Here is an 18,846-nt window from a genome sequence, read left to right as displayed (position 1 = left end):
TTTAAATACTACATATATTGGCCTTTTTATTAATTCTATGAATAATTTTGGCTATTTCTTAAAAGAAATAATATAATAACTAATCCTAACTACTCTTTTAATCAAATATTACTAAGCAATATTATAATACAATATCAAATAAAATACCATCTAGATTTTAATAATATTTTAAAAGGGTGAAGAAATAATATGAGGGTGATAATCTGAGAGTATATAAGATTAAATATCAGTTGGTATGATTGACTTATTTGGATAACTAACAGATGATTTCGGTTTCTTTTTTCTGTTTCTTTTTGGATGAAAGGTTGCGTGATACAATGAAGATAACGACGTGAGAGACATGGGATACAAACTTAATTTGTTTATTTTTGTTTCAACTGTCGTTTGGTTGCGTGATTACATCTCGTAATTAAAAATAACAGGGGTAAAATCGTTTTTAAATACTACCCCAAGTTTAGAGTCCCTACTCTGTAGATAGCCCATCATTCATTGATGGTATAAACATGGATAATTTATATATTATCAATATCTTGTATTGACACATATTTTGCTACTATTTAGACTCGTAGTCGACTCTTAAATTTACCGTAATGGTGACTATAGGAATAAGTATTGAAGCCCTATACATTTGTAAGTATATAAACCTATAAACTCCAAATAGTAATAATGAGTGCTCATAAATCCACAAAAACAATGCTAGAAGTGCTATATTTCTTGGATACAATGTCTTATGTTTGTACATATATATTCTCAAGTACCTATATCGATAATATGATTCCAATTCCACAAAATAATCCAGAAAGTCGACGTAAAGTTTGGGGGAAAACGGAGGCCATAAATCTTAAATTATTCCAATAATAAGTGTGTAAAAGATTTATATATATATATATAGTACATAATATATTGTAGTTTTTTGGTTAAAGGAGGGGGATGGGTAGAAAGTCAGACATTTATCTAGCTCAGTGTTTGGTGGAGATGTCCCTTTGGATTTCGTTATTGGTATGCCCCACATAATTATAATTACAAATAATTGAAAATCATGCTAATTGATTGCTGAAACTATAATATATTCATAAAGGTACAGCTTACATTAGTCAACTACAACACAAAGAAGAAATGACGTCATTGGGTAAGATTAATTGATGTACCGGGTGGTACATTGAAATATGAACACTTAATAATTAAATAATTAATGCAGGTCGAGTGATTGAAATTAATTCATATTTCGATATATTAAAACATACACAATTAGTTACAAAACAAAACAAATCTAAGCGCTTTAGTTTACTTGCAAGTCGAGAAAAGGACACTTGAACGTGATCGACGAATTTCCATTCGGTCACTACAAGTAGTTGGGTATCTCCAGGACCACCGACTACACCTTCAGTAAGTCCAAAACGTTGGAAAGGAAGAAGGGCTCTGTCAAAAAGGCCAAACTTGATCTGGAGGAGTTAAAGAAAGCAACTCAGGTCAATCCCCTCAAGACCATGAGGGTCCATGGAAAAGATTTCGGGGTTTCACACCAGACTGTCTAGAGAGATATCAAAAAGAGGGTGGAAAGAGCCTTGTGAGGGTGGAGAGGCCGCTTTTGACATCCCCAATGAAATAAACCATCTCCTCCGTTGGAAGACCCTTTTGAATTAGTCTTTTGAGTTCTTTTGTATCACCAAATACAATAATGATTAAGAGAGATCATATAAACATCTATTTATAGTATTAATTTTGTTGAAATCCTATTGTTCATTAATAAATTATATCTTGTTGAAGTTCAAAATTCAAAGTGTTTAGATTTTAATGGACCACTTGGTATTCAGTATCACCGTAATATCTCACTCCCTTCTTCTCTTTGCGATCTTACAAAAATATCAGCATCATTCATGAGCAGACCCACTAGTTATTACTCTATACTTAGATGATTTGTCTTCAATAGTTAAATAACAATGACAAAAGCTTTGGAAAATAAAAAACTTCTGTTCAGATTATGAAAGCCATAATATATGATAGTTTCTTCCTTGAAGGGACTGGTAGAAAGTCAGTCATTTATACAGCCAGGTGTTGTTCACAAATGTCTTTTGTTTTAAAAACAAAAGCCCCGTGAACACAAAAAAAAAACTTTCATATAGATTGGAACAAGGGATTTGCATCATTGAGTCTTGAGCAGTTATTTATTCCTTCATTCCTAAGAACCTTTAATCCCCTCCTTCAATTGCTGTTCATTTGATATAAATGTGTTTACATAATAAAAACACTTCTAATTTCCCTTGAGACAATTCCTTGCCAAACATATTTCACCCTCTGGATGAAGGGCTGCGTGTTATTTATAAGAATATCCCTGAGTATATAAATATGTCATTACTACTTGGATATGATGTACTTATGTATAAAAGATATCTGATTAGATGAGGTATCTAGAGATACTGTGGAGTTACCTAAACAAACAATAAGTAAGATGTGATGCCTCAGCACTAAACTAATCTTGAACGAACATCTAGAAAATGAGATATTCTCAATTTATTTTTTTATATTCATAAAGAAATATTATATAAGGGCAGTCAAATCTGTACTAAGCCGTTAGACAAAGAAAACTGCCTTTTGGCTTCCATCTCGACAGTGAATGAACCGATTTCAGTCAGTTGTAGCCAAGGTTGTACCCTTATCGGTCTAGCCTTTCCGGTTATTGAACCGCTAGAACTGGGACTGACAAAGTCATACCGGAACCGAGACTGCAATATATTGTCCTTCGGTCTCAATTCTGGTGATTATTTTCATTTGTTATATTTTTTTGGTATATTTATAACCTTTTAATATTCCACCAACATAATTTTATGTAAATGAAACACGTCGTTACCTTTATTGCATCATGCAACTTAGATGTTCTCTCCTCAAGAGTAATCTTTATAAAATAATTAAAGACTGTTTATATGACCGATATCAACAAAGCTCGCACGCTTAAAAATGTTTCATATTTATAACCTTATCGATAAGTCTTTGACTAATCACTCTTTGTTTTTTTGTACTCAACAGTCTATGTAAATTTTCAAAAAAAAAAAATGACCATTAAAAGCAAGTTCACTTATGAACCAATATATAGCTATTTAATTTGTGTGACCACTGGCCAGGAATTCCAGGTATACGCTTAGTAGAGTTTTTTATCTTATCAAATTCCTGCGTATTCCGAAATATGGCCGCATAGTACAGTAACACGATTAGATCAGGTGGCCGTTTCAACTGGCTTAAGTATATGTAACATGTATTGTTACCCTCAGTATTTCTGGCAAACTTTCTTCCAAAAAGAAACAAAATTATTTGGTGGTCCAATTTATCTCCCCTTAATGGAGTGATCATTTAATAATAATTGGAGATTGTTTACAGCTTAATAACACCTAATTTAAATTCAACCAATCAACATTTAGAACACAGATACAAGCCACGTTTTTACCGTTCCATTAAAAAAAAATAGAGAAAAAAAAGGTCCATAATCATTTGGTAGTTGTGGTCCAATTCTTCACGACTATTTAATTATTATTCAATAATTATTGGGAATTGTTTACAGCTTAAAAAGAGTTTATTAGTATTCAACCAATAAAAAAAAACAGTAAAATTGACAGCAGTCAATGAAATACAATGTAAACTTTTATGTTAGTGAAATATCACTGTCATAAGCGAACCAATGTTTCACTTGATATATTTGATGAATTATGAACTTTGTACTCATGGATTGAGATACTCCCAGAAATGGTAACTATTTAGCCTCTAATATATAACCTTCAATTGATTTATGAGACGACTAAATTTGGCTTCAACAATATAATTTCTTAAATAGACATTTAGAATTTTACTATTTTCATGCAGTTTGCGAGTCCTTTGAAGGATTGATCTGAATAATTAATAGTTTAATTAGTTGAAAGGTACAATTTTTTGAGAAAAATATAATCCTTGCTAGCAACGAGTCGATGTGACATTTTTAAAAAGGAGTTTGAGGTTGAGTGAATTTAATTTTTAAATACATTGCGATATTTTCACGAAAAATTTGGATACAACAATTTTTTTTCCATAATTTGAAATTTTTTAGCTTATTTTTCAATTGCATATTAATCTATATGAAATTGATAGATTAGAAATGTAATACTACTAACATGGAAGCGTGAAACTTTGAAAAGTTAAACGAATTTCTAAGAACAAAACTTTAAACGCAAAAATATACGCATTAGATCTCACACTACAATATGGTGATATAGGGCTAAGAATATAAGCCCTTTCTATCCTGGGTTTGACGAAAAAGTGTACAAAGTATATTAAAACAACAATATTATGGCTTTGAGATATCGGCGTTTTCAAAAACAAAAAGATTCAACATGAATATTGCTTTCATTTCATTTTGAAGTGCAGGAGCTTCCGCAGGGGCTGGGCTGGAGGGCTGTTTTTTCCTCAATACCCCCTCCAAATTAAAAAATTTTTGCTTTTATCTATAATTTTTTTCCAAAAAATTTTGGAAATTTTTTGTGAATAGCTATGGATTTTTTAAAAAAATTTCAAAACATTAATATTTGAAATTTCATTTTGGAAAAAAAAAAATATATTTGAATTTTTTTTCAATAGTAATACTTTTTTTTGTTAATAGCTATGGATTTTTGGAATTTTTTTTGAAAACATTTAATATTTGAAATTGAATTTTGTAATTTTGTTTCCTAAAAATGTTTATATTTGAATTTTTTTGGAAAAAATTTGTTTTTTTGTGAATAGTAATGGATTTTTGAAATTTTTTTCATAAATCTTTAATTTTTTGGATTTTTTTTCAAAAACAATCTGTAAACCAAGCAAAAAGGTTAAATATATCAATAATCCTGCGGACCGTCCTGAAGTGGCTACTATATTTTGTCCCCCAGAACAATATTTAAAAACTGCATTTTCATATAAGAGCCTCATCATTCCCACATCTAACCAAATGGGAGTGAGTCATACGACTCTTTCATGTTAACTTATAGTCTATGATTTTTGATTAATCTCTTCTCATTTGAAATCTATTTATGAATTCTAACTTATTTTACTATATTTTGCAGGCTATTCTCCCACCTGTAAACCCATTACTTGCGGTCAACCCCCCAAAGTCCACAACGCTCGATTCAATCTCGTCAATGGCTCAACATCATGGCAGAGTATCACGCATTACATATGCAAGCCCGGCTTTAAGATGATTTATGAAAACAGTGAGTTGATATTTTCAGTTGTATTCGATATTTAGAGGAACTCATTGATTTGTAACTCTATCTCTCTCTATTTCAAAACATTAGAAAACGTGACACACGTCTCTTCATTCTGCTCTGAGAACGGGATTTGGAATCCAGTTAGTTTTGCATGTGTTTATGATCCAGTAGGATCTCTAAATTTGAAAAAAGCGCGAAGTCTGGGTGAGTGGGCTAATATGGGTCTTGGATTCACGTCAAATGATGGATCTGTGAACGTTGGAACCATTGCCATTATCTCTGTTCTCTCCATACTCATAATATTAGTAATCATTGTCGTGGTTATATTCTTTACTCATCGAAGGTAATTGATAAATTAATTTTAGGACTATTCATTTTTACATGTGTTCATAATTGTTTTTCAAGGAGTGAGGAAGAAGCGAGTCGTAAAGTTTCTCGATCCTCCACAAATCAACTAATTGCAGATGCTGTCGCTGCAGCATCCGTCGTGCAGAACAATGGGGATCAATCCAATGGGACTGGTGGAAGTAGCAATGGTGAAAGTAAAGCTCCTTCCTCGTCCGGTGATGACATAGATGGTCCCATTCATTTCCGTGGCCCTTTTGAAGATACTAAAATGAATGGTAATGTTTCAACACTGCTCTTTAGTCCTGGACATAACAAACCATCTTCATCCATGTCAACTTTTCGACCACATGTAAGACGAGTTTATATCCACAATCCACAAACATAATTATGTTATTTCTTATAGCAAAATTCCCCACTTCCAATTCTTCCTTCTTCATCACAACATCTTCATCACTCTCGTGACGTCTCTGGCGGATCCTCTTCCATAGGAGGTCGCTCTGCTGGAGATGGTGGCTCTGTTGTTGATGAAGCAAATTATGCCACACTTCTTCAAGAAAATATCGCTGATAATGACAACGAATCATCACATTATACACTCATCCGTAAACCAGATGGTCGAGCTGATGAGCCCAATTACTCTACTCTTAGGTAAGGAATCGAATCATTAAAAGTCACGTCTTGATAATAATTAATATTTAATCAATAATAAACTTACCTATTGTTTTTTTTTTTTAGTCGCAAATCCTCAACTCAAACTCGCGGACCCCAACCTGATGATCCAGGCTATGAATCTCTTAATCATCAACGCTCTCGTAACGGTCAAAAACTACGCTCGGATCCTACTTATGTATCCCTTGGTATTGATGCTCGTAAGTCATATTCTTATTTTTGCATATATTCAGTGTATCATTTTTACTTTTTAATAGCTGAAGTAAGGGAGCAAGTTTATGAGACATTACGGAAAAATAGCTCCGGCTACGAATCCATGCAACGATCAATATCATCTGGAACCACGGGTTCAGCAAGTAAGTGTTTGAAATGTCTTCCTTCTTCATTGAATTTCTTCTGTACTTCTTAGATTTCCCTTCTTCAGCAAGTCAATCCACAGTTATCAAAAACAGCTCTGAGAATAATTCTCCAATCCCACATATACCTCAAGACTTAATGGCCCTCTATGCAAGAGTGGACCCTTCAAAAAAGAAAAAGAATCGGGAGAGTGGGAGCAGGTATCTATAATAATCTCTTCTTGGCCGAAATGTCAATTACTAACTCATTATCCTCATGATTATTTTCTAGTCTTGACTCTTTAACATCAGAGATCAAGTCCTCTCTAACTAGTCCACCGCCATCATCATCTTCTTCTTCCACCAAGGGAGGAGGTCTTAGTCCGACTAAATCTCTCATTCAGAAATTCAACTCCATTGGAACTGGAGAGCCTTCCTTATCGCACAAAAACATTATTAGGTTATCTAGTCAGAATTCTCTCAACTCCATGAATTATAATAATATTAATAGCCCTAATCATATATATGAACGATCTCCATCTATGGATAATAATAGACGCTACGCAACGGTGGATCGTGCGTCCAGATTGAACAGTTCCAATAGTAAAAATAGCAGTCGCCTCTTTCTCAATCTTAAATCTGCTGATGTATGACAGGATCATCCCAATGGTTTGGGTCTTAAAGAAACTATGATTTGATTTTTTTATTTATTTCGTTTTTTGCTCATTATTTTATAAACATATAGCTTCCCTGTGCCTCCCCAACCCCCATCCCGGCAATCCTAAATGTGCAATATTAATTTTGATTCAGCCCATCCCTAAACTATATACTCTCTTTGTTTAATTGTTTAAGACAAACGAATTTTGTACCTCGGAAATGTATTTATGTATGAACGAATTTGTTTACTCATTATGTCTCGACATCATATCCTTGTATTTTGTATGACCATATTTTCATTCGCAGAATAATTAATTATATAATTATCAATACATTGTTTGCAATATACATAAATATTTATATATATTATATCACAATAATATATTCATCCTCTAGGATGTGACATATTATTATCCTTGACTAAACTTTAAAAAATGATTCAAATCATTTTAAAAATAAATTCATACTTTTTGTCGAAGATATATTTTATATTGAATGTATTAATTAAATTGTTTTGAAAACTTTGAAAAATTTTATAAAGATACACTTTTATTAATAATCATTAATATTTATGATATATATAAATTATAATGTGGAATTTATTTATATATACCTATATATAATTAATTAATACTCTATCTAATCGAAATATATGTTTCTCTTTGTAATTTGTTTTAATTAATTAGTTATAATTATTAATCATCTCAGAATGTAGATTTGACAGAAAAAGATACATAATGTTTCAAAAACCATTTTAGCCGACTTTTTTTTATGGAATGAATTAAAATAATTTATTGACAAATTGAATGCCTTTACAATTTCTACATAAATTTTTATTAAATTGATAGCTTAGTAAAAGGCCACAGTTGGAAGACAGCTGTTGAAAATCGCTTAATAGTTTTTCCAAATCCAATTTCCAATGGAAAGCCAAAAGCAATGGCAATTAATATTGGTTTTGCCCCTGCCAATCCCAGATTTAGCTAAGCTAATTTCTTGATCTATTTTTTAATTCGTATCGTGTAGTCTTGTCTGACAAAATTAAGACTACGTTATGGATTGATCCATGTGATATATTCTTAAAATCAGAACCCTCCCTGCAAGAATTTGAAGGACTTCGAAGGCCAATTTGGGGGGTCATAATATTGAATGACTTTCCAAATGGTTGTACTGAATAAAATTTCAGCAAATCAAACAATTGTAGATATCATCAGACTTAATATATACCTATACAGTAACAATTCCTGGTATAAAACGAATTATATTTTATGCAAGTAGAGCGCAGCGCAATATTGGCTATAAGCTAGTATGTTTGCACGGCGTTTTTACAGCTATATACCAGCGTTATGTAGCCATGAATTGACTCATAATAATAACGAAGACAAAATAATCAATAGGATCGGGGGGCTAGAGGCCAATATATCCTGGATCACTTCCGAGTCTTCCTTGGACAGAATACTGTTGTCAGACCTATGAATGGTCTCCGACGACGTCCTTGATCTAGCATTGGTGATTTCCAGTTCGTTATTCACCAAAATCATAACAAATGTGTTATGTCTCTCAAATTTGAATTGGCTTGAAATATTTTATTGTTGACTCCAGGTCCGTGTTTTGCCTACTAAGGGAAACGTTTATATGTGTATCATCATAATATATAAGCCTTAAAAGTCCAGAAATCTGAACCGGATCTGGTTTTTACACCCTGTACAATTGTATCAGAACCTTCTGCTGATCGTATATTTTTTCTTCTAGGCAATAATAATACCATTCACATAACTTTAATCAATTAATCATAGACTGAGTTCCAAATTGTGAAAACAACAATATTAATTTTATAAAGAAATATCGTGCCCAATATGAGAAAAATTATAAATAAAGGTTTGTTGGTAATAATTAATCATGTAGGATAGATACTCAATTACCGTTAACCATCATGCTTCCTTCAACTAATAATATCATACTTATTAAAGAAAGAAACTTATATGGAGGTAAGATAAGCTCAAGTTGGACTAAATGTAGAAATATTCTGGAAGCATTATATCTTTAGTTGACAGTATTGAGACATTATTTTTATTATGGGACATATTAGACCTCTTACAATAATTAGAGTTTATGACTCTTATTACTAAAAGTTGGAACAATTAGTAAACGATTTAATAAACAGATATTTATGAAGCCGCATATACCTAATTAGTTATTTTGGAACATAGTAAAAATAAGGTGTGCGTCAATATAAAATCAATATTGAACAAAAATCAAGTAATGTAGAAAATCCCAATTATTTTTTTGAATTAATAAACACATAGAGTCAAAGTTTTAGATATCTGAGTCAAATTAGAGGGACTTGTAATGACCCTTAAGACCCTTATATTGGCCCTGATATGACCCCTTTCAAATAAAATAAGTCAATATTTCATTCTTTTATCGTGAAGATTAATTTTGTTAACTTTAAGTGCAATTTGCGGCAAGGGTTAAAAAGAATAATTTGTTGATTTAAATGAACGATAATTCGTCAAAGAATACAAATGTAACCCACACATAATTCTGAGAAAAATCCTTCACGCTGGTTTTTGTGTTACTGTCAACACTAAAGCAAGCTTGAATGATATATACATATTAAAATGAATATTTCACAATTTGAACCTCTCATCTAGAATAAGAGGTATATAGTACAAGGAAAAACTAGCTCAAAATATATAATATATGTATTTCGAGTAAGGGGAGGAGCTGTGACGATTATTTGCTATGGAACAATACAGCAAATCGTAGATATAAAATGAGTCTGGTGGGTCATATGAAATTACAACATCATAAAATGTTTGACAATAGGTATTTTCACTTGTATTTTACTTATATAAATTATGTACTTAGAAATACCATTCAGAGTAGTTCTGATGATACTAAACAAACACAGATAGAAATGAATTAAAAATGGTTTGAGGGAAGGATTTGAAGGTACAACACTAAATCTTTTTTTCTTTTTTTTTCTATGAAAAAAATGCAAAATTGAAGTTAATAATATAATTAAAAAAAGAGAAGAGACAAACAATACAAAAGAAATTATATATATATATATATATATAAAAAGAATTAATGTACCTGGAATATGGGGTGGATCAATTAAATAATAACTTAATAATAGTCTTGTTTTAAGGTAGGAGTCACTCCAAGGGGGAATACATCGGTGAGTGTCCAACTCTTTGTCGAGTTTATCCTTATAATGCATTTTATAGTTCAAATTTAATAGTTTCTGGAGTGACTCCAAGGGACTCAACCTGCTTCTTGAGAGCCGCATTTTCCTTTCTAAAATTCGTGACTGCCTGCACAAGTCTCTCATTTTCCTTGGTTAAGACCTCATTCGCTTTTCTGATCTCTTCAAACCTGGATATTTGAGTCTTTGTGTTTTGAAGGTATTCACAAGCCTTTGCGAGAATCCCTCCCTTTGAATGATTTGACTTGCCGGAGGTATTTGCTAGGTTCGGGATGAGTCGAGCGAGTTTCATGATCCATGTGTTGATCATATCTCGCCGACGTCGCTCCACTTCGTTGTGCGTGGCTCTTCGTCGATCATCTCGAAGCGGATTCCCCGTTTTCCCTATCCGCGTATTGGGGGAGTCCAGGGTTACGGAGGAAGGAGCGGAAACGGAGCCGATGACTTCAGAGGGATTCCCTATCACATAGAACTGTCCACCATTCATGGGACTACCAATGACGGAGTCATCGTTCGTGGATACAACTCGATACGTCACGGATCCTCCATTGGCCTCACTCACCACGGTTTCAGTAGTCGTCGTCGTAGATCCGTCCTCTCCTCCAGGTTGAGCCTCACTCACCACCGTCCCTACCTCATCCTCGTCTGTACTTCCCACTATGATTAGTTGAGTTCTTGCCTCTGGAGAAGGAGGAGATTCCGAGCTCATCTTAGAATCAAGTCACGAGACCAAAGAAATGTCACCATACAAAATTCAATATGGCTGACATCATCCATATACTACTTTACTAGCAGGCTCACGCAACCTCTCTTGTTCAGAAACTTAAAAACGCGGGACTTGCCATCCCCAGAGCTCTCCTTCCATCCAAGTCCACTCTCCTAGACTCCATAAATAAAACATATAAATTAATCAATATTACTCCAAATTAATGGAATAAGCATTGCGTAATCTATTGGAAAAATAAGTTACCGTGTACCTCCCGCTTTTTTAAGCATGATAAGTAAAATATCGCAACTTTTCAAATAAATCTCACAATCTCTTACGTACAACACTTCTTTTTTTTTCTTTTTTATTTCTTTATAATGATTTTTTAATGATGAAATTAGTATTTTGCATAACTTATCTATTATTCGATTATGAATTATCATAATTGTGGATGTTGTGTACGTGCTACTTACAGCTTGTACAAGTAACTGTTTTATGTCTCAACTTTTTTTAAAAGTTCAATTCCATTTAATGAACATAGATAGCTCATTTTGATATATTAATATTTCTTAATTATATTACGGATATGAAACTGGTAGCACTTGAAGCTTCCCATGTGTCATCAGAATAGAGTGTTTCACGTGACGTGCGTATTGTACCTCCATCTAAGGTTGTTACACAAAAATTCATTTGCATTGATTGAAAACATTGTAAACAACGATATTTTATGTATTTATCACCAAAATTTGTCAAGTTTTTTGGCGAAAATGTATAATATCTTTCAATGTACATCAATATTTTTTTTAAAATACTTGCCTTAGTCTCTCTAAACATTTTATTTTTACATGATTTTTTTACTCTACATAATTAATCAGTATTTTATTTTGGAAAGATATTTGCCTTTAAATAGTTATGTCATAAGTTGTCAGTCGCTAGCTAGTAGACATTATCAAATACATATGCTGTAAAACGTTTAATAGAGTGAAAAATTATTGAATGAGGGTCATTTTTTAATGAAAGTTGAATCTCATCAACATTGTGTGATGGAATATTTTGTATAATTTCGGGAATCATTATATTATAATTTTTCGTAAATAGGTTCATATTGCAACAAAGAAGTATTCGCGAATTCAAAGTTTTTCAAGACGTCCGCAGGGGGTGGGGTGGAGGGGTTATTGGCCCCTTAATTAAGGATTTTTTTCTTTTTACTAGGAAATTTAATTATTGAATTATTTTTTTCCAAAAAATTTAACATTTGAAATTTAATTTTTCAAATTTTTTTCCAAAAAATTTACTTTTCCGTACATAGTTGTGGATTGTTGAAATTTTTTTATAAAAAATTTAATATTGGATTTTTTTTATTTTCGTGCATTTTTGATTTTTTTTTCCAAAATTTAATTTTTTATTTAAAGTAAAGGATTTTTGATTTTTTTCCGAAAAATTTAATATTTGAAATTTAATTTTTCAAAAACACTATGAATTTATGAAATTTTTTTCCAAAAAAAATAATTTTTTGTGAATAACTTAATTTTTGAGGGTTTTTTATAAAAAATTAAGGATGTGATTTTTTTGTGAACAGCTATGGATTTAAGAAGTTTTTTTCCATAATTTAATTTTTTGTATAAGCCAAGGGTTTTGAAATTTTTTTCCAAAAAATTTAATATTTAAAATTTAATTTTCCAAAAAAATTGTAAAGTTTTGAACATTTGTATCCAAAAAAATAATTTTTTGTGAAAAGCTAAAGATTTTTGAAAAAAAATCCAAAAAATTAAATATTTGAAATTAAATTTTCACAGAAAAATTAATTTTTCAAAAAAGCTGTTAATTTTTGAATTTTTATTTCCATATAAAATAATTTTTTGTGAATAACTGTGAATTTTTGAAATTTTGTTCCATAAAATTTTAATTTTTGGATTTTTTTATAAAAAATTGCAAAAATTAAGCCCTGCCCCCCTCCAAAAAAAATTATAATCCTTAGGCCACCCCTGTTGTGCCACAGCCATCGTTAACAGATGATCAATAACTGGATTAATTAATTATTCATCAGATAAAAAATGATGATATATCGGAAACATGTTTGACATATTTATAGCTTTATCTGAAACATGTTTGATATATTTATAGCTTTATCTGAAACATTAGATAACATTCCTAATTGATTAGAGTGATGTCATGTAGGTTGTAGATACCTTGTTACCCTTGTCACATTGGAAAAGGAATGTCTTATCGAATTTCACCTCATGATGAGTCAAATAAAAGTGAAGTGAAATATTACAGGAATGTTCTTGGACAAATGAATCATCATCGAATTGGACCTGGATCATTGGGAGGGGCCCTGATTTTTGAAAAGAAAGTTCATAAACCCATAGCTATTCACAAAAATTTTAAAAATTCAATTTTTTGGAAAAAAATTTCCAACATTAAAATTTTTCAGACAAAATCTCAAAAATCCATAGCAACTGTCAAAAAATTCAATGTCAAATTGGGATTTTTTTCAAAAATCCATAGCCAAATTGACCAAAAAAAGTTTTATTAAAAGGCAAACAAATCTTTAATTGGGCTTCAACCCCTGTAGCCCATCCTTAGCAAACGCGCCTGCTATAAAGTAAACTTCTTTCAAATACACGTTTGTTATCACATTACAAGACTGTTGGAACATGGGGTGTCATATTAATTTGAACGTCTTCACTTTTGCAGGTCAAAATTTTAAATTATATGTTATATTAGTATGCTTCATCAAAAATGCAATTTTTGACCTTCCGACTTCGCCTGCATGAATAATTATAAATATTATAATCTAATTTTAGCATTTGGATATTTTTTTCCCACAGTTACAATATCATAAATGAATGAAGAAAATATATTAACTCTGCTGTGGTCATCAAAGATATTTCAATGAATTATAGAAGAAACTATACTTTATCTGTTTATTTAATACGTCTACACTTGTGGCAACGTTTTTTATTGGGTTCAAGTAACTAAGTCTAGTCAAAGATGTATTCCGATCTAATAAACGTCTAGAGATTTCATCAATGGATCATGACATGATTGTTGATTAATTAATAGACACGTATAGTGTTGTTTGATGTGATCCACTACAGTTCAGTCCGGCTTAGTCGAGTTTAAAAAAAATATAAATGCATTGTTATATGCAGAGCCCTATAAGAAGAGTTACGTCATGATATTTCAGCGCCCCTTTGTGACAGATATCAAATGGCCCAAAAATAACTTAATACAATAAATGAATACTAAAAAAATAATTTTATTCAGCTTCCTTATTATGAAAAAATGGAATAATTACTTTAATAATAATTTCTTTAACTTACTTAATTTCGCATACACTTTTTTCGTCTTCCGAAAGTAGAAGAAGATATTCTATTTTCTTTGATAATCGTAGTTTACATTCGTGAATTTTTTCGTAAGTATTCGTATACTAACATACTTAGACACAGTAAAAAATAAAATTTTATGACATTTACAGACAACTTAATTCATGTAACCGCTATTTCAGTTTTTTTCAATTGATTTACATAAGATTTGAATAAAGCCTCTGTTTGTGCAAATTGATCCAAACAGTTCTTGGCGCAATAGATTAATTGGACAACATGGAGTTCCTCAACGAATCTTAACTGATGTGAATTCTTAATGGTTTTATTAGATATATAGAAATGTTTATATGGTTTGAATTAAATACCGAAAAGAGGCGCATTTTTTAAAGACTTAAACTTTGATTCTGCGTCCCAAATTTTGACATCTTTCTCCTTCAACTTCTTCTTTAATTCCTTTATTAATGCTTCATAGACTCCAAGTTGGATTTGTATGTTGGTATTTATTTCCTTTAGATGTTTTACCTTAGGAGAAATATCTGTAATACAACATACAATTATTATTTTCTAACAATGACGTAACTAATGCATTAAAAAAATATCATGATAAGACATCTTCTATTGTTGGTTAAATTAGATTTATGTCTACTAAGTCTATTTCTCCATTTTCTGAAGTAGTAAGTTCCAAATAAGGAGTAAAGTATGTATGATCCTAGAATTGAGGAGATTTTTTTAAACCCTGAATTTCGAAATAAAAAAGTTGTTTGAGATTTCCTTAATTATTAAATTTTATTAGCATCAGCAATCTTCTCCCGAGTGAAAATGGGTTTGTTGGAGTCTTTGGTGAGCCTTGGAACTTTAGGTTTTAGATTTTTAAACAATGTTGGAATGGCTTGTGAGTTGAAATTCCTTATTTCTTCACAATTTTTAGAGCACAATCGAAAATTATATTATGGTTTCCAAAGATTTCATTTCATTTTTAGAACCCATTGCCTTCCTAGGAATTTGTCCCTTGGAAATGAAAAAAGTGTCATCCCTTCAGCTCAAGAACAATTTCTGTAATCCACGGCGTACGACAAGAGGGCATACTTGGGGTATTTCAACAAAATATATCACCTTTGTAGAGTTCTTCACCTAAAATATAGTATTACATTTTAAAATTTAATGGGCCGTGACTCAAACACGTAAGGAAGTCAGCTATCGTCAAAGCGGTTAGCCCGGTGATGTAATTCTACTTATAGGTCTCTGATATTAACAAGAGCCTTAATTCAAGTGTACCATATGTATCTCTCTCGCCTTCTGATCGTGCTCTTTTTCCATTGCAATCTACTCAACTCTAGTCATAACTAGGGCTTTAAACCAAGTAACTAAACAAAGGTAAAAATGAGAAAGAGATGAAAAATGTTTTGGTCAGTATTTACTTTTTTGGCCGCTAGAGGCAGTATTTTTTTGTTATTATTTCCACCTTCAAGAAAATACTGACTTGAGTTATAAAATAGAATATGTTCGTATATAAATAAAAGTCTTACAGCAAACAAGTTGAAAAGAAGGAACCTCATATGAAGGATATATATTCTATAATAAATCAAAAGAAATAAAGTATTTAAATTATGATTGAATATGTGTTTTGTTTTTTTCAACTTGTTTGTTGTAAAGCTTTTATTTGCTTTTTAGTTTAGATTCATTTATGGGAAGATACTCCCTTTACACATTTATCGCCACCGGACATGATCCTATAGTAAAGAACCCGCCTACTTTGTACAAGATGTAAGACTCCAATGTATCTCCAATGATTGAATAATTGAAACAATATATCGACAATTGACAATTTTGATTTATTTCTTCAGTGGTTTGCCATTAACGATGTGTTCCTTTAGTTTTTATTAACTGAGATATCTTTGTTCACGACTATTTAATGTATCTATTAGTAATTTGAATTTATGTATATTCAAACATTATGCGATGACATCATGTATCGCAAGCTCCAAGTATAAGAGTACATTTAAGATAATGATTCCCTGGAAAACTTCTTTATATGTAGCCTATAATAGGATCTTCGTGTACACCACTTATCAAATTGGTGGGAAAATATGGTAGCGAAAGCGAAGATCCAGAAGATAAATTGGAGGACAATGGGAAGGAGTGAATCACTTCAAGGAAACACTGAGGGCAAAGTTCACTTACCTAAGTAGATACGAAGGAATTGGGGCCAATAATATATATGATATTTGTAACTGAATTGAAACTACTCACCCGGAATAGTGATGCTGAAAAGGTCGATTCAATTTTCCTGATTTCATCTCCATAGATATACAATTGTAACATTTAAAGATATACTAGTAAATTTACAAATTATTTGAGCAAAAGTTATATTTTTAGGCTGTTCCATTAAAGGACAGGTTGCAGAACTTACAGATCCATTATCAGAAGACTCCGATAGATTAATCTTAACATCTGACATAATTAATTCCTAACTAAAAACTTTACTGTATAAATATTTATAAAGACTAGAATATTAATATAGATAAAAAAGACATTTAATTGTCTTCAGTACACATAAATGAATGACTTCATGGGAAAAGGGAGATTACGAATTATATGTTTTTTTTTTTTAATGTATGCTCAAGAAGATTTGAACAATTTTCCCATCACTACCCATGACATATAAAATCAGACGAGGAAATCGACAACGGACAACAAAAACTTCAGATATTAATGTTAAAACAATTTATTTCCTAATCTGTTATCATTATTATTGAAGAGAAAACACATAAGTATAAAGTAATCATTCGAGCGTGAAAGAAGAAAAAGTAACAATGAGAATTTGTTGTGGTCCTATAAATATAAGTCCTTATTGGAATCGGACTAGAATTGAGGATTGGAATCGGAGTAATTCCTACCCAAATCATTGTTAGATACACAGTGACGGTTTAGTTTATTTCCTTCCTATCATAGCTGCTTGTCGCTAATCTAATGAGACGTTATAATAGTTTATCCACTCTCCTCCCGTAACATTATTTAATTTGTCAGGATTACGACTTTCATTTTTTTTGTTTAGGATACTGGCAAATCGTATCATTTTCAAAGATAGGTGTAAGTCCTTGTCCGACCAATTGTAGAACTAAACATCGACCCCCAAGTTGTACGTACCCCTATGGACATTGTCTATAGTCAATTGATAGAAACTGTTCCCAAGCGTTGCTCGAATGAGTAAATCCGCTCAAATAAGGAATGAAAGGCCTCTAAATTTTTAAAGTTAGTTCAGCATGATATTTTGAATCAACCAATGTTTATTTTCTATGAAAAGGACTTCACTTCATATTCAAGGTAGTTTTGTCTACGAGTGTTTAGAGAAATGTAAAATTAAGAATGGGTAAATTTACGTAAGTTTCTAGCCTATTGCATGAGGACTTGAGAACCCTGGTATAGTGACACTTTTGTACATTTTGTGAGAAAAGTTACTGAGATTTTTTTTTTTTTAGTAGCGCGGAATACAAATGGAACACTTTTTTTTTTTGAACCTATATTTTGAATGACCTTTTTTTGTTTTGTTTTGAAGGTAAATTTTAAATTTGACAACGGTTTTTACTATTTATTGCAAGTTGTGACATAAAAAAGTCCTTATTTTGACAACACACTTTCACTTTTTGATAAATAACAATAAGATTTTAGTGAGGGAGATGGGTTGTAACACAAAGCATAACCCCCAAGATACCTTGTCTGTAGTAGAACAAATGGCACAAAAAAACAAATTTTGGAAGCATATTATTTTTTGTGGTATTTTCTCTTCTCCAAACAAGGTTCATTTTAAATCATCTAACCTCTTAATGTTGATACAAAAAATTGTTGAGGTTTCAAGATTATAGTATGGAAAGTCCATAAAAATATATAATCTATGGGTCTATTCCAAACTTATACACGTATATTTACAAAATCTCGATATGTGTGGTAACCTGCTTTACGTCCTTGTTGGAATCAAAGTAGAATTGAAGATCGAAAACAGAGTAATTTTCTACCTATGTCCTGGTTTGATACGGTGTTGGTCTTCTATTGATTTATTTCCTCTCATGGATACTCGCAGCTGATCTAATAAAACGTCATGACAGCTCAGAGGCTCTCCTCCCGAACAATCTTCAAATTGTGAGGACTATCACCGTCATTTTCGGGTTTTTTTTTTTTTTTTTGCATACCAACTCTTTATATTTGTGTTCAGAGTGCTGATCTAGACTATGCAAATTAGGGCCTGAAAGGATTTAGATACATTATGGACATTATGTTATTATACAAGAAATTGTGGAAAACAATATTATTTCCGTAGTTGATTTGTGAATGAAAATCTCCGCATTTGTTCCAGGGCCTATGTTTCTTCGAATATTAAATGCAAAGAAAAATT

At 31.5% G+C, this 18,846-nt stretch overlaps 2 protein-coding genes and 1 long non-coding RNA gene across 4 annotated transcripts in view; 1 reads left to right on the top strand and 2 right to left on the bottom strand.

Moving 5' to 3' along the window:
- LOC121118950 (uncharacterized) overlaps positions 1–7,881 on the top strand; it is a 232,018-nt gene extending 224,137 nt beyond the window's left edge. The window contains exons 6-13 of one of the 2 annotated variants that reach the window (XM_071894089.1): positions 5,061–5,207; positions 5,292–5,547; positions 5,610–5,901; positions 5,956–6,200; positions 6,288–6,421; positions 6,479–6,577; positions 6,646–6,778; positions 6,849–7,881. In XM_071894089.1, the coding sequence (XP_071750190.1) occupies positions 5,061–5,207; positions 5,292–5,547; positions 5,610–5,901; positions 5,956–6,200; positions 6,288–6,421; positions 6,479–6,577; positions 6,646–6,778; positions 6,849–7,209 (1,667 nt within the window). In that variant the 3' untranslated portion in view covers positions 7,210–7,881. Of the gene's footprint in view, positions 1–5,060; positions 5,208–5,291; positions 5,548–5,609; positions 5,902–5,955; positions 6,201–6,287; positions 6,422–6,478; positions 6,578–6,630; positions 6,779–6,848 lie in introns of both variants that reach the window. The other variant, XM_071894090.1, reaches the window with a different exon arrangement.
- Positions 7,882–9,897: 2,016 nt separating this feature from the next.
- LOC121131969 (upstream stimulatory factor 1) lies at positions 9,898–11,203 on the bottom strand. The gene has a single exon (XM_040727383.2). The coding sequence runs from the start codon at positions 11,128–11,130 to the stop codon at positions 10,438–10,440; it is 693 nt and encodes a 230-aa protein (XP_040583317.1). The 5' UTR covers positions 11,131–11,203; the 3' UTR covers positions 9,898–10,437.
- A 3,166-nt stretch (positions 11,204–14,369) lies between these two features.
- Positions 14,370–16,709, bottom strand: LOC139907619 (uncharacterized). Its single transcript, XR_011784334.1, has 2 exons — positions 14,822–16,709; positions 14,370–14,768 (listed from the first exon to the last, which is right to left on the bottom strand). It is a non-coding gene; the product is annotated as an uncharacterized lncRNA (long non-coding RNA).
- Positions 16,710–18,846: the final 2,137 nt, after the last annotated feature.

This window comes from Lepeophtheirus salmonis, chromosome 1 (genome assembly GCF_016086655.4).
Source record: "Lepeophtheirus salmonis chromosome 1, UVic_Lsal_1.4, whole genome shotgun sequence".
Taxonomy (NCBI): Eukaryota; Metazoa; Arthropoda; class Copepoda; order Siphonostomatoida; family Caligidae; genus Lepeophtheirus; species Lepeophtheirus salmonis.
This window is presented reverse-complemented; position numbering and strand designations above follow the sequence as displayed.

Bases quoted from the DNA above. Each gene is read 5' to 3' on its own strand.
- LOC121131969 (XM_040727383.2), bottom strand. From the start codon at position 11,130: ATGAGCTCGGAATCTCCTCCTTCTCCAGAGGCAAGAACTCAACTAATC.